The 13,252-nt window shown below is 33.7% G+C and overlaps 1 protein-coding gene across 1 annotated transcript in view; it reads left to right on the forward strand.

Moving 5' to 3' along the window:
- The window catches only part of Adgrl4 (adhesion G protein-coupled receptor L4), a 108,596-nt gene that overhangs the window by 36,315 nt on the left and 59,029 nt on the right, over window positions 1-13,252 (forward strand). The window contains exon 3 of the mRNA XM_042682767.1: window positions 11,934-12,086. Coding sequence (XP_042538701.1) covers window positions 11,934-12,086 — 153 coding nt within the window. The remainder of the gene's footprint in view (window positions 1-11,933; window positions 12,087-13,252) is intronic.

Here is a 13,252-nt window from a genome sequence, read left to right on the forward strand (position 1 = left end):
ATGAAGAAGACCCACCGCACTCCGCCATTGCACCTTGTTTGTATCTGGGATAACAGGTATTAACCACCATGCCCAGCCATTGGTGCAGATGGAATATTGTGAACTTTTATGCTGGGGTTGGCCCCAAACCAAGATCCTCCAATCTTCTCCATCCAAATAGCTAGTATTGCAGCCCTAAACCATTAAATTTTGCTTAGTTGTCCTTAATCCTTAAAAATAATCCTACAACAGGCATCCTTACTTCCATTTTATTCAGGTGAGGAAAAAAAGTCAGGAACAAACTTTATTCTTTATGGCAGCTCCTCAACCAAAACTCCAAGCAACAGCTATTGTTTTAGTTTGCTCACTTGCTTGATTTGATTTTGTTTAATGATCTGAAAAATGAGGGAGGGGGATCAAGGTCAACAAGAAATGTACTCACTTCCTTACTTATGTAACTGTAATCCCTATGTACAACACCTTGACAACAAAATTAAAATTTAAATAAAAAACATAAACCTTAAAATAATTCTTTTGATGCCATGATGATTTGAGATTATGTAAATCTTCACTAATTTTTTTTAGTGTGAGCACAACGTCTAGATTTGGAAGTCAGCTCTGACACACTAATATCATGTCCTTGTATGAACTGTTTAACAACTCTGTGCTTGTAGGATTGCCATCTATAAAATGAGGACAGTATTATTTCAAAGATTTATTTTTTATAATCTTTAAGTGATAGCTAATTTAACCTAATATCTAACTCATACATATAAATAATTTCTTACTAAAAGTAAGATTCTCACATTCTTTCCAATAGTTGGTCTTTTTACCTAACATATAACTCATGCATATAAATAATTTCTTACTAAAAGTAAGAATCTCTCATTCTTTCCAATAGTTGGAAACCTTTAAAATAAGTTATTTAAAAGAAGTTTCTGGTTAAGTTCTGTTTCTGCTAAATAATTTTATTGTTTGCTGCAAAATCAGTGACTTGTGAAATAAATATTTTCCACCATGTTTTTCTCAAACTAAATTTGATTACTTGGCAAACAATCTCCAATAATTCTCACTATCAAAACATAGTGCTCCAAATACTTGTTTTCCTCGCATATTTTTTGTTTTTTTTTTGTATATTCCTCCCCCATTGTATAACCCCTGTTTTCACTGTATTTGTTGTTGGTGCCCTGCATCCTGTATATACACTTCTCTAACTTGGGAAAGGGAAGGGAAAAAACAAAATGCTTAAATAGGGATACAGGTTGACCCATTGTAACAATGAAATGCACAAGACACTATGTTGAAAAATGAACTTTACAATTTAGGTGGGGGGGAGTGTTGTTGTGGAGGTGGGAGGGAAGAGATGGTAGGGGAAAACCAAAGGAGGAGGTAACAATGCTTGATAGGAAATGTACTCATTACCTTGCTCATGTAACTGTAACCCCTCTGTACAGTATTTTTACAATAAAAAGTGTATAAAAATGAAATGATGGGCTAATTATTCAACTAAATTTTATCCTCATACAAAATCATTGTACAGACTGTAGCTTTATTTAGTCATCTAAAGGTGGTTGTTCCTCAAACATTTTAAGTCATATATAATCTTATCTTTTAAATTAAAAAAGAATGTCCCAAAATGTATATATGCATCTTACAGGAAATCTGGACCAGATAATCATAAATGAGGAATATATTTCTACATTATGAATTAAGCAATTTTGTATTTTTAATACTAGAAACGCAAAGGAATCAGTTTTGCTTATTCAAGTCCATTTACAGGGACTATCTCATTTATTGCTGGAAGTAATTCTGCACAAAGTAAAGTTTCAGTGTTAATATGAGAATTTTATTTGTGAGGAAAAGCACACACATGATAGAATTAAGTGACTTGCTTAAAATAAGGAATAATCAACTGTAAATAAATCTAAGACTGGGGTTAATTTTCCTAATTTAAAGTTCACATAGTTTTTATTATACGAATCATCAGAGCTGCATTCTGATGATATGTCTCCTTCCTCCAAAATATCTACAGCAAGTCATTAATCAGAGCCAAGAAGTGTCCATTTGGACAACAACTATGCACAGCATAACTAACTCCATCACAATCCATCTTTAAAAAGGAATTTGAAAGAACCAACTTAGATTCCATGACAGGAAACATTATAGGAACAGAAAACACTCCTTTATTTTGTGAGCTTAGCAGTATCTCAACTAATAAATTGACTGTCATCTTTGCTCAGTGTGAAGATAAGAGGGATGAGAACGTGCATATGTCATCGTGGTATGCCAATCTGCAATGAGTCTACTACAAAAAACTATTTTACTTTGATGGATGAAGTATTGTCGAATGAAAGAATTTATATGGAAGAATTTTATTATGTTTTAGAATGACATTGCTAATAGGGGAAAAAATAAATATAAAAACATTTTTAAGTAGACACTAGGAACACAGCCTAATAAAAACTGCCTGCAATTTCCTGGCTCTTTACCTTTCTTTTGCATCATGGATGGGGATGTAAAGTTCTTAACTATAAGGTTATGGTGTAGGCATAAGATCTGCTTTGATCAAAAACAGTGGAGGAAATAAAAATGAAATACCTTTGAGACTTCAGTGGCTTGTCATAAAAGACTGATACTGGATATACTGTGTAGTAACTGTATATTCTAAGCTAGAAAAGCAACACAGCGATAAAGAGATGTACATTTTATGTAATATCAGAATCACTCAGATCTTGAACATTCATTTTCAAGCAGAACCAAGTTTTTTGATCAGTCTCCTTTGCACATAAATGTTCTTATTTGATGTTACATAATGAGTTCTATAATCCCATGTTCTGTCAGGTCAGTGGTTCAGAAAATAAGGCATCATGCCTTTTTTCCAGGTCTGTACTATTAGTTAAACCATCTTTACCATCCCCAACCAATTGTAAAAGGCTAAAGACTTTTAGAGGAATGCAATTTCTAACTGATCTTCTAGGTAATTATTTTAGGGCTGATCATCTGATACCTGATTACACTCAGAAGAATTTCCACTTTAAGTAGTTATAAATTACTCACACTGTTGTTACCATTGAGCAACAACAGTGTTTTAAATGAATAACTCTTCTAAGAATTGAAGAGATGCCCACATGTTGGTAATAAGCCCTATAAAGCAGTGGGGTTTCTCTAATGCCTTAAAATTATGTTTGGGGGTTTTGATTAGGAATTCAAGATCCAAATCTAATTTTCTACAGTGTCAATGTCGGTCTAAAACACATATATTTGATGACATAAGATTTTGGAAACTGAGCTATGCCAAAGAGGATCCAGAAAGATGTAGGTACTCATGAAAAATTCAATGTTCATAAAGTATTTTTTATGATAAGATTGGTAAGGTATAATTAAATATGTTAAGAGACCTTCAGATAACTCCACAACTACATTATTGCAATAGTCTTATTTGATGCTTAGTAACTGCTCCTATCATGTCACCATATCATAGATATAGCATACCTTTATCTTAGATATATATGCATAGAACAAACCAGAGTATATGTATACAGTGTTCAGTACTTTCCAGTTTGAGGCAGCTACAGGTGATTTTGAAGCAATCCCCTCTTACACGCAGGGATGACTACACAGCATGTTTATAATTGCATAGTCATCGTTCACTCTAATGCATATATGTAGGTCTCAGTGCTCATAGTTCAAACTTTTTCTAATTTTCTCTAAAGATATCTGGCTTATGAAGTCATTGTTACTTAGGTAGAATTCTATCTTGAACAGTTCTCTAATACTGCTCATGAGTGATTGACTTGGAGTCTGTGTATTTCTACAAATTTACTTGAGCTGAAGAAAGAATGAGTGGGACATAGACATTTTATCTCAGAAACTTACACCACAAGTTATTCCACTGTCTTTGGATCCTGCTAATGAGATTCTGATAACTACTCTTTTTCCCATATGAACTAGCAATATTTCTGCAATTGAAATTTTATCAGATACCTCTATCAATGATTTGATTTTCCTTATTATATATGTATCACTTCAATGATTAAAAAAAAGTCAATAAAGCTAGTTTTTCAAATGCAACATTATAACCGCCACTGAAATACAGAGAGACTCTAAGAGCACTATTCATCTTAAATATTACTTTTGATAGGTCCAAAGGAACAAGAAAATTTTCAGAATCATTGATAGCTTGAAATAAATGTATTAGGATTTTGTCCTAGTATCTGCATTCAATGAGTAAGAGAAGTTGTTTCTAGTATATAAGAAAATAAGACTTTTTCCCTTTTATTTGCCTCCTCCACTTGTATCCAGTTTGCTTATTTTTATAATCTGTATGTATTAATAGTCTTGACAAAGAGAAGATCAGAAATAATAAATCAGTATACAATGGAAACATTTTCTCGAGTGCTACATTTCCCTCAGAGAACAAGTATTTGCAAAAACAGCAGCAGCAATCATTCTGTGCATGAATTGTTTGCTTTGTCCTAGTCAGAAATCCTTTTCAAAACCTGATCCATCATCAAAGTCATATTTTTCCTTTCAAAAAATCTTGAAATAATACTTGCTTTTTCAAATAGCTTAAAAATTACATTTTCACTTTTTAAAAAGCTTAAAAATAACAGTAAATCTCTATTATAAACACTTTTTTACTTGTGTAGAGGGCATTTCCTTTACCTTGAAAACTGTAGTAGCTTTCCCTTGGTTGGTCTAACTTATTGTTTACTGAATCTCAGGACCGGTTACATCTATGGTCAAGGAAACATGATTTACGATGTGCACTTTATAATCTACAATATAAAGGTGGAATGCACTTTTATCTTTAGAATTGGATTTATTCTTTCATCTTCCTTGTTCATCAATTCTACACGTGTGACTACATACAGGTGGAGAATGTGTTTATAAGTGCATCATACTTGCATTTTCTCTTGCACTTAAAAATTCATGAACAAAAAAGTTCCACATAAAAAAGAAAGATAGAATTCTGTCCTCCTTCTGTCCCTTCTTTGTCTTTTATAGAGGATAGTAATGACATTAGTTCTTGTGTGGGAACAATAACTCTAGTACTTGACACATTCCAGCTTCATTGTAGTTCTCTTATTTTTCTGTCCCTTCTGCTGACCTTTCTTTCCCATTAACTTCCATACCTTTATATTTGCCTTGGTATTCACCAGAGATACAAACCATAGAAAGTACAAATATAAGATCATGATGACTTTTCTAAGCTCATTAGAGTACTGGATAACAGAAGAAAGTTTCCAATGCTACTACAAACAAATGAGCCTAGCAGTCTGAATTGAGCATGAAAAAAAAAAAAAAAAGTTTTCTGTGTTGCTCCACTTTTGACACAGAGGGCCTGTTTCACAGGGACTCGCATAATGGTATAGTCATTTTAGCGTTCAAATTTACAGAGCAACACTTGCAATCATGTCTGGAGGGGAAATATGTACCAGGATGATGTTGCCGTTCAACTTCGGTAGGTTTCAAGTTTTTATCATCAATTTTAGCCTAGCCAATAATATTGCAGTGAGAGAAAGAGAATAGAATATTTTCACCTTGTAAATTATTTTCCCTTATCTTCATTCAATAGATTTGGAAATTCGAATACAAATTAAAATCATGATCAGATTTTTGAATACTCAAAATGTCTTACAAAACTAATAAATTGTGCTTTGTTGTGCCCAGAAAGTAATGCAATCTTACTGGTTTGTTGCCAAACATTAGGATACCTAATATTTCTCTTCAAATTGGATAATTAGATGAATATTATTTATCTCTTAAATACAATGGACAAAGTATACCTCATTCAGCAATGTTAAAAAATATAACTTTTTCTTTAGAACCAGGAAGGAAGTCTACATATAAGCACTGGTCCAAGACATTATGTATCTACCCCTCTCAGATGACGATTAGGCATAAGAAAAATAGAGACACTCTCAATTATTTTGTTATTGAAATGATTAAGTAAAATGTGCTATATAGCAAAGCACTTGAAAATATGTTCCCTCTTCTTTCAGATTGTTGGGTGTAAATTTACTGATCCAATTATTAATATAAATGCAAGATAATGAGTAACTGTCACAAGAGCACTCTGCACAGAATATATTGAGAAGAGGAAATTTCACATCTATGCATTTATTATTTTAAACCCTCCCCTTGTGTTGGGCTAAAGTATGTGGAACTCTAAGCATTCTCCCGGTTAATGTGGAAAGCAAAAATATATTTGAAAGGTCTTCTTTTTTCCTTTCTCTCTGGTCTCATATCATAGCTTTATTTCTATGAACTTTATCATTATTTAGTGAGAAAAAAGTAAACCAGCAAAAAACACTGTATGAACAATAACAACCACAAAACAGAAAGCCAAAACAAGATACAGTAATAGGTAGAGCTCCATTTATTTAAACTGGTATTGAAACAAGAATTAGAAGGAGCCTGAGTGTTGGTCCATGCAAAGACAAAGGTACAGAGAAGGAGCTGGCTTGCCCAATTGCAAGGGAGCCCGAGGAGTACATTGTTCTGGAATCTGATATCCTCTGAAAGGGAAGGAGGGGGAGTAACAATGTATCAAGCAATAGCTCTTCCTACATCAATTGAGGTGCCTTACTCTTTGCAAAAATGAACTCACTGTCAACCCATATAAAACTCCTTGTTGACTTCTTCACTCCTGGTAACTGGGTTAATTTTCCACTAAATCTTGCCATGTCAGAAACTGAAACTATTTTTGTTCTTCTCCAACCAATTTAAATGTCCAAATTAATCTCCAAGACACAGTGAAATTTCAGAAGTTATTTTATAATGGAAATTTTAAATAGACATATATCTATCATCAGCATTTAGCCATCAGCCAGATGGCACATGTTTCAACTTTTAGGATATTTTCTCTTACCCAGCTTGCTGTATTTCTCTTACCCAGTTTGCTAAATCTAAATATCTGTGAAGTATAGCCTATTTATTTCTTCTTGATTCTGCTTTGGCTACTTCAAGTCCAATAATGTTCTATCACATCAACCCAAATCTTATCTAGGATTCAAAAGAAGTTTTGAAATGCAAATCTAATCCTATTTTTCTGCTAGATAAAATGTATTGATAGTTACCCTTGACCTATTAACTATAGTTCCAAATTCTTGGCATCGGTTCACTGATTTGACCATGGCTACATATACAGCCTCTTGCCCTGCAGTCTCTACCTTCATCCTAGCGCTTAAATAATATGATTATTTTTTGGAGAGAGCTGCTTCCATTTGTGTATGTTCTTTCCCTTGCCTAAAAGTGTTATTGGGGCCCATTTTCTATGCCTCAATTCCTATTTACACTGAGCCCAAACTTTACTTTCTCTTTGAAGTCTTCTCTGCAAATAATCTTCACCTTCTTATCCTACAACCAAGCAGAGGACCAATTCCTTTGTATGAGTTGCCACTCTATTACTTGAGACCACCTTTATGTAGTAGATGTCCTATTTTCTAATCATGTGTGCCATTGTGTACCTTTACCAATAACCATAGATCCCACAAAACCGGGACCAAATGCACGTCTGTGTTCCTGTCATGCTCAATTCAGCACGCTAAAGAAGAAGCAAGAAATTTGGGAGAATGCCAAATATTTCTACATATTAACAGCTTTTGTTTGTTGTTTGTCAGTCATGGGGCTTGAACTCTGGGCCTGTGCATTGTCCCTCAGCTCTTCACCTAAGATGAATGCTCTACCACTTAAGCCATAATGCCACTTCCAGTTTTCTGGTGTTTAGTTGGAGATAATTGTCTCACAAACTTTTCTGCCCAGGCTGGCTTCGAACTGCCATGCTGAGATCTCAGCTTCCTGAGTAGATAGAAATACATGAGCCGCCAGCGCCCTGCTTCTTGTTGTTTTTAATGTACTCTGGGTTTCTTGTTTCTTTTGTGTGTTCTTCCTCCTATGGTTTATCCCCGGTTGTCATTGTATTTGATTTTGGTTTCTAGGTATTGTATATACTTTATCTGAATTAGGGAAGGGAAGGGGAAAAACAGAATGGTGAGACAAAGGACAAGGGGGGAACCAATGCAAGAGCGATACTCACAAAATGATATGTTGTACAACTTGGGGAGGGGGATTGGGATTGAGGGAAAGTAGGTGAAAAACGAGGGAGGGGGTAACAAGTTCAACAGGAAATGTACTTATTATCTTACTTATGTAACTGTAACCCCTGTGTACGTTACCTTGACAATAAAACATAATAATTACTTCCCAAATAAAACACATTTTATACTTAACCAAAAAAAGAAATAGTGGACTCTATTTATTAAAATATCATTATCTATCAAACAAAACAAAAACAGTTTTTATAACATTTTTCAATTTATCTCCAATTTATATTATATGGTATTTTTCAAGGAGCATCATCATTTACATATATATTTCATAAACCCCAAGGAAAAATTAAATGCAAAGTTTAGATGAGTGGAAAGTATGAGTTATAAATTTGACTTGAATATTCAAAAGGACAGCACAAATATTTTTATTTCTCTATAATATGCTCTTCTAAAGGAAATTTCTCCTTGAAGATTGGTTACTATGAAGGTGTCTATTGGAAAGTTTAAAGCTATTTAAGTAGTTCATATTTATATATTACTTCACAAAATAATTTTGTACCTAACTTCCTTATCTTTAGGGAAGAGGAGAGGTTACTTTTAGATAAGAGGTATTTTATTGAACAAAATTTGAGTAGGGCCATGAGGGAATGTGTCTATAATATAATATACCTAATCTGGCATATTGGGATAATAGGAAATAGTTTTATTTCCAAATTTTTGATAAGGTCAGATGCCAAAATCCACATAGTATGGACAAAAACAGAAAAACCAGTGTCAACTGTTTTTTGTTTTGTTTTGATTTTTTACCTGTTTACATGTTCCCCAAGAGTAATAAAATTATACTGGAGTTACTTAACATATTGCTATATTAACTTATTTTTTGAAACAGGTGATGTTACTGGTTCATTTTCATGAACTCTGACCAATACCACAAATGTAGTGAGTCCTTTCCATCTTTGCAAATCAGTTTTATAGCAATCTTCCACAAGGGAGAAAGGTCTCATCGTTTTCTGAATTACCAATACTGATCTGAGAACAGAGTTTCTTTTAAAGTTTAATGGAAACTTCTCCCCGTATTCTGTGGAGGGAGCCAAATTTAGAAATATAAATGAAAACTTTTATTTTAATAAAAACTCAATTATGTGCTGCATGTTAAGTTGCCTTTAGAATGTGAACTCTGACAAGAGGGCATAGATCTTGACTTTTTGATGAATTTTTACTTATTTCCCAGTGTAGATGTTCACATTTGGGAACTGAGAAACTCTATAAATATTTGAGCAACTAAATGATTAAATCAAACCCAATGTGGGTGAAATATTTTCTTTTACCTGATTTAGGGGCTTATGTTCAATTTATGAGCACTCTTCATTAATTTTAATAAACTCATTTAATTCTTATTATATGCATTCATGGACATCTATACTCTTGCTTTCTGAGTATGTATGTTTATAGAGCCATATAGTATTGCATAATTATTTATATGGAATAGATAGTATGTAATATTATCTATTCAATGATATAAATTTAGTAGGTCTGTAGTAGATATTCAAGTATTAATTCTTCAGCAATTTTTCCTAATATATATTTTATATTGTAAAATACTGTACAGAGGGGTTACAGTTCCATGAGAAAGGTAATGAGTTTATTTCCTATTGAGCATTGTTACACCCTCCTTTATTTTTCCCCTTCCACCCCTTCCTCCCCACCTCCCCAACTCCTTGCTCCCCTCTCCCACCTCCCCCAAAGTTGTAAAGTTCATTTTCAACATACTACTTGTACATCTTATTGTTACAATGTTTCCAGCAATTTTTAATAAGACTATTCACAATTTATCTTACTTTATTGTTATTTTTAGAAACTCCTCTGTTTCTCCAAAATGCTATGAAATGAAATGGAGGAGATACAAATGCAATGTCAAATGCTAGTTGAGCACAATGTTTTAAATACTGTTTTGTAATAATGCCGATACTTTAAAGTGTATTCCATGCACTGCAACCTTCTAGATTTTGACATCTTGCTATGTCAAACTTTCCACTTATCTACCTATATTGCCTATATTGTACAGCTTTTGAGAGCTCATCCTTTTTTTCTTATTTGTCGAAAGTTGTTGCCCTTTTGGGAGAAGAATTTCAGGGCTCTTTTCATATTGCTCAGCCTTTCTATTTACCAAAGGATAAACCAGGCCAGAGGCTAGGGACTAGAATTTCTTCACAGGTGTTAGGAATTTCAACTCAACATGACAGTAAGGTAGCTATGTCAAGGGAGAAAAGTCTAATACCACACCAAAAAAAAAAAAGAAACCTTCCTAATATTCAAGGCATTTTCCAAACTAACCTATTTTAACAGTTATTTTATGATTGTTTCTCTTGACACTCTCCAATTAGGTTTTCTATATGATCAGAAAAGCCTCAACCATCCTATGTATGTACGTTTCTCTTTTTTCATTTAGTTCTTTTTCTCTGTAACTTACTAGTAAATTATCTGTCCTATATTGTTCAGTGTGAGTCTTCTTAATTTCCCAGTGCTTCCAAAGCAAACAAGCAATAATTTGGTGGCTTATAAAGACATAATGTTTTCTCACCCACAGCTCTGTAGGGTGGAAATCTGGAATTAAGGGATTAGAAAGGGCCATGTTTCAGTCAGAGAACATTTGTCCTGGCCTCTCTCTAGCTTGGTAGGCATTATGAGCTCTACTTGGCATTCATATGGTGGCAACAGCATCATTTTAGTCTCTACTTCCCTTCATAACACCTTTCCTCTCCCTCTATTCTCAGTTTCCATTATTTTATGTAGTCACCAGTCAGTGGATCAGGACACACGTAACTTAGTATAATGTAATTATAACTGCATTGCATCTACAAAGATCTTTCCAAATAAAGTCACATTGTAAAAATCCATGGAGAGCTGGGAAGGTGGCTCAGTGGTAGAGTGCTTGCCTCACATGCATGAGGCCCTGAGTTTGATTCCTCAGCACCACATAAACAGAAAAAGCCAGAAGTGGTACTGTGGCTCAAGTGGTACAGCTCTAGCCTTTGAGCTGAAGAGCTGAGGGACAGCACCCAGGCCCAGAGTTCAAGCCCAACAAAAGAAAAAAGACTGACAAAAGAAAAACAAAAACCTTCATGAAATTATTATTTGAACATAACTTTTTGAGCCCACAATTCAACCCACCACAGAGTCTCATGCCTCCCAGAAATATTCTTTCTCTCTAGACTACATATTTACTTAGTGTAACTTACAAACTAATTGACTTATTTGATGGATAATAAGCAGTGTTGTCTGATTTGTAAAAAGGATATTTAACATACCTATTCTGATATACTATAAGAATACCATAGTATGGGCATCGATACAATTCCTCAGTGTTTTTGTGCCTGTGTGTATATACGAAGAAGGAAGACAGAAAGAAAAGAAGGAAGGAAGAAAAGAAGGAAGGAAGGTAGAAAGAAAGGAAGGAAAGAAGAAGGAAGGAAAAAAGGAAAAGGAATTAAGGAAGGAAATCCCCAGATTCATAATCATATATAAAGATAGACCCAGTAATGCAAACTTTTCCCAGGAAACAATAATAAAAATAACTATAATATAATAAGAGCATTTCAATTTGTAATTTTTACCTGTGATATGCTTTGAATGGTTGTAAAGCAAATTATAAACTCATAATTTAACATACATATATTATAATATAAATTCAGTACCTATGCATAGGCATTTCCTATTAAGATATCCTGGTTTTCTTTGCAACTGCATAGATTTCACATCATAGACCATGCAAAAAAGATAAAAATTTTAATACCTACATTATCTTAAACTAGTTAATAGTCAAAATTCTAAACTGATAAGAACATAATAGAAATTCATGAAAATTTTGCAAAATGATGTTTTAAATTGATATGTCCACAGATGATAATGAGTGTGGAAATTTAACCCAGTCCTGTGGTGAAAATGCTAACTGCACTAACACAGAGGGAAGTTATTACTGCATGTGTGCCTCTGGGTTTAAATCCAGCAGTAATCAAGACAAGTTTATCACTAATGATGGGACCCTCTGCATAGGTAAGTTCAACTTTTGAGCTTAAAATTCTTATTGTTTATTTTTTCTACTGACTAAATAATAAATGTGGAAAGAAATTCTGCTGCTCTCTGATTGTACCCTAGTGATTAAATACTTCCAGAAATATCACTTGCTTCTTTATTTCTCCAATGTTATATTATGGATAATTTATTCAGGGAAACAAGAAAATGATTAGCAAATTTGTTGGAAACCAAAACTTTTACTTTGATAATAAATGATAAATCATGATAATAGTTTCAAAATATTAATCAGTGTACTACCACAAATATAATTTTATGACTGATAATCTAAATTGCTTATAAATAAGCTAATAATTTAATCACATACCCAAGGTAGATATGGGATTGTAAATTAGGACTCTATGTGTAACATAGGAAAAATATGCTGCTTCTACCCTACATATTTAATGAATAATACAGATAAAAGAGGAGTATTCAAGTTCATCTCGATCACAAAGCCTTTATTATTTTCCCAGATACATTTAAGCAGTAAGCTAAGAAGAACTCTGCTAATATGCACATTAATTTATGCTAATTTTGGAGTGTTCAAAGAAAAATTATTAGTGAAATGTCTGTATCAAAGAATAAATGCTTCATATTTATTCTGTTGCAAAAACAGGATATATGGGGCTGGGAAGGTGGCTTAGTGGTAGAGTGCTTGCCTTGCATGCCTGAGGCCCTGGGTTCGATTCCTCAGCACCACATAAGCAGAAAAAAAAAAGCCGGAAGTGGTGCTGTGGTTCAAGTGGTAGAGTGCTAGCCTTGAGCTGAAGAGCTGAAGGACAGCGCCCAGGCCCAGAGTTCAGGCCCCACAACTGGACCCAAAAAACAAAAAACAAAAACAAAAACAGGATATATGTTATTTGCCTCATCTTATCCTCAAGAATATGTAGGATTACTCTAGGTTCAAACACTTAAAATGAAACAATCTTATGTGCTGGAAGCCATTGTTATTTCCACAGGATACTTAAGTGAGTGGTCCACTTAAAATTCACACTGACTCATGCAATATAGTAGATCCATCTTTGCAAGAATATAAAAGACTTAAAGGATAAGAAAGCATAAGAAAATATTGAACCATACCTTTAGTAGTCACATCTAAGTATTTTCGTGGAATGTACCATTGAGATGTATTTAAAATGTAGGAA

The sequence above is a fragment of the Dipodomys spectabilis genome, unplaced genomic scaffold, assembly GCF_019054845.1.
Source record: "Dipodomys spectabilis isolate Male_0828 unplaced genomic scaffold, ASM1905484v1 ptg000002l, whole genome shotgun sequence".
Classification (NCBI taxonomy): Eukaryota; Metazoa; Chordata; class Mammalia; order Rodentia; family Heteromyidae; genus Dipodomys; species Dipodomys spectabilis.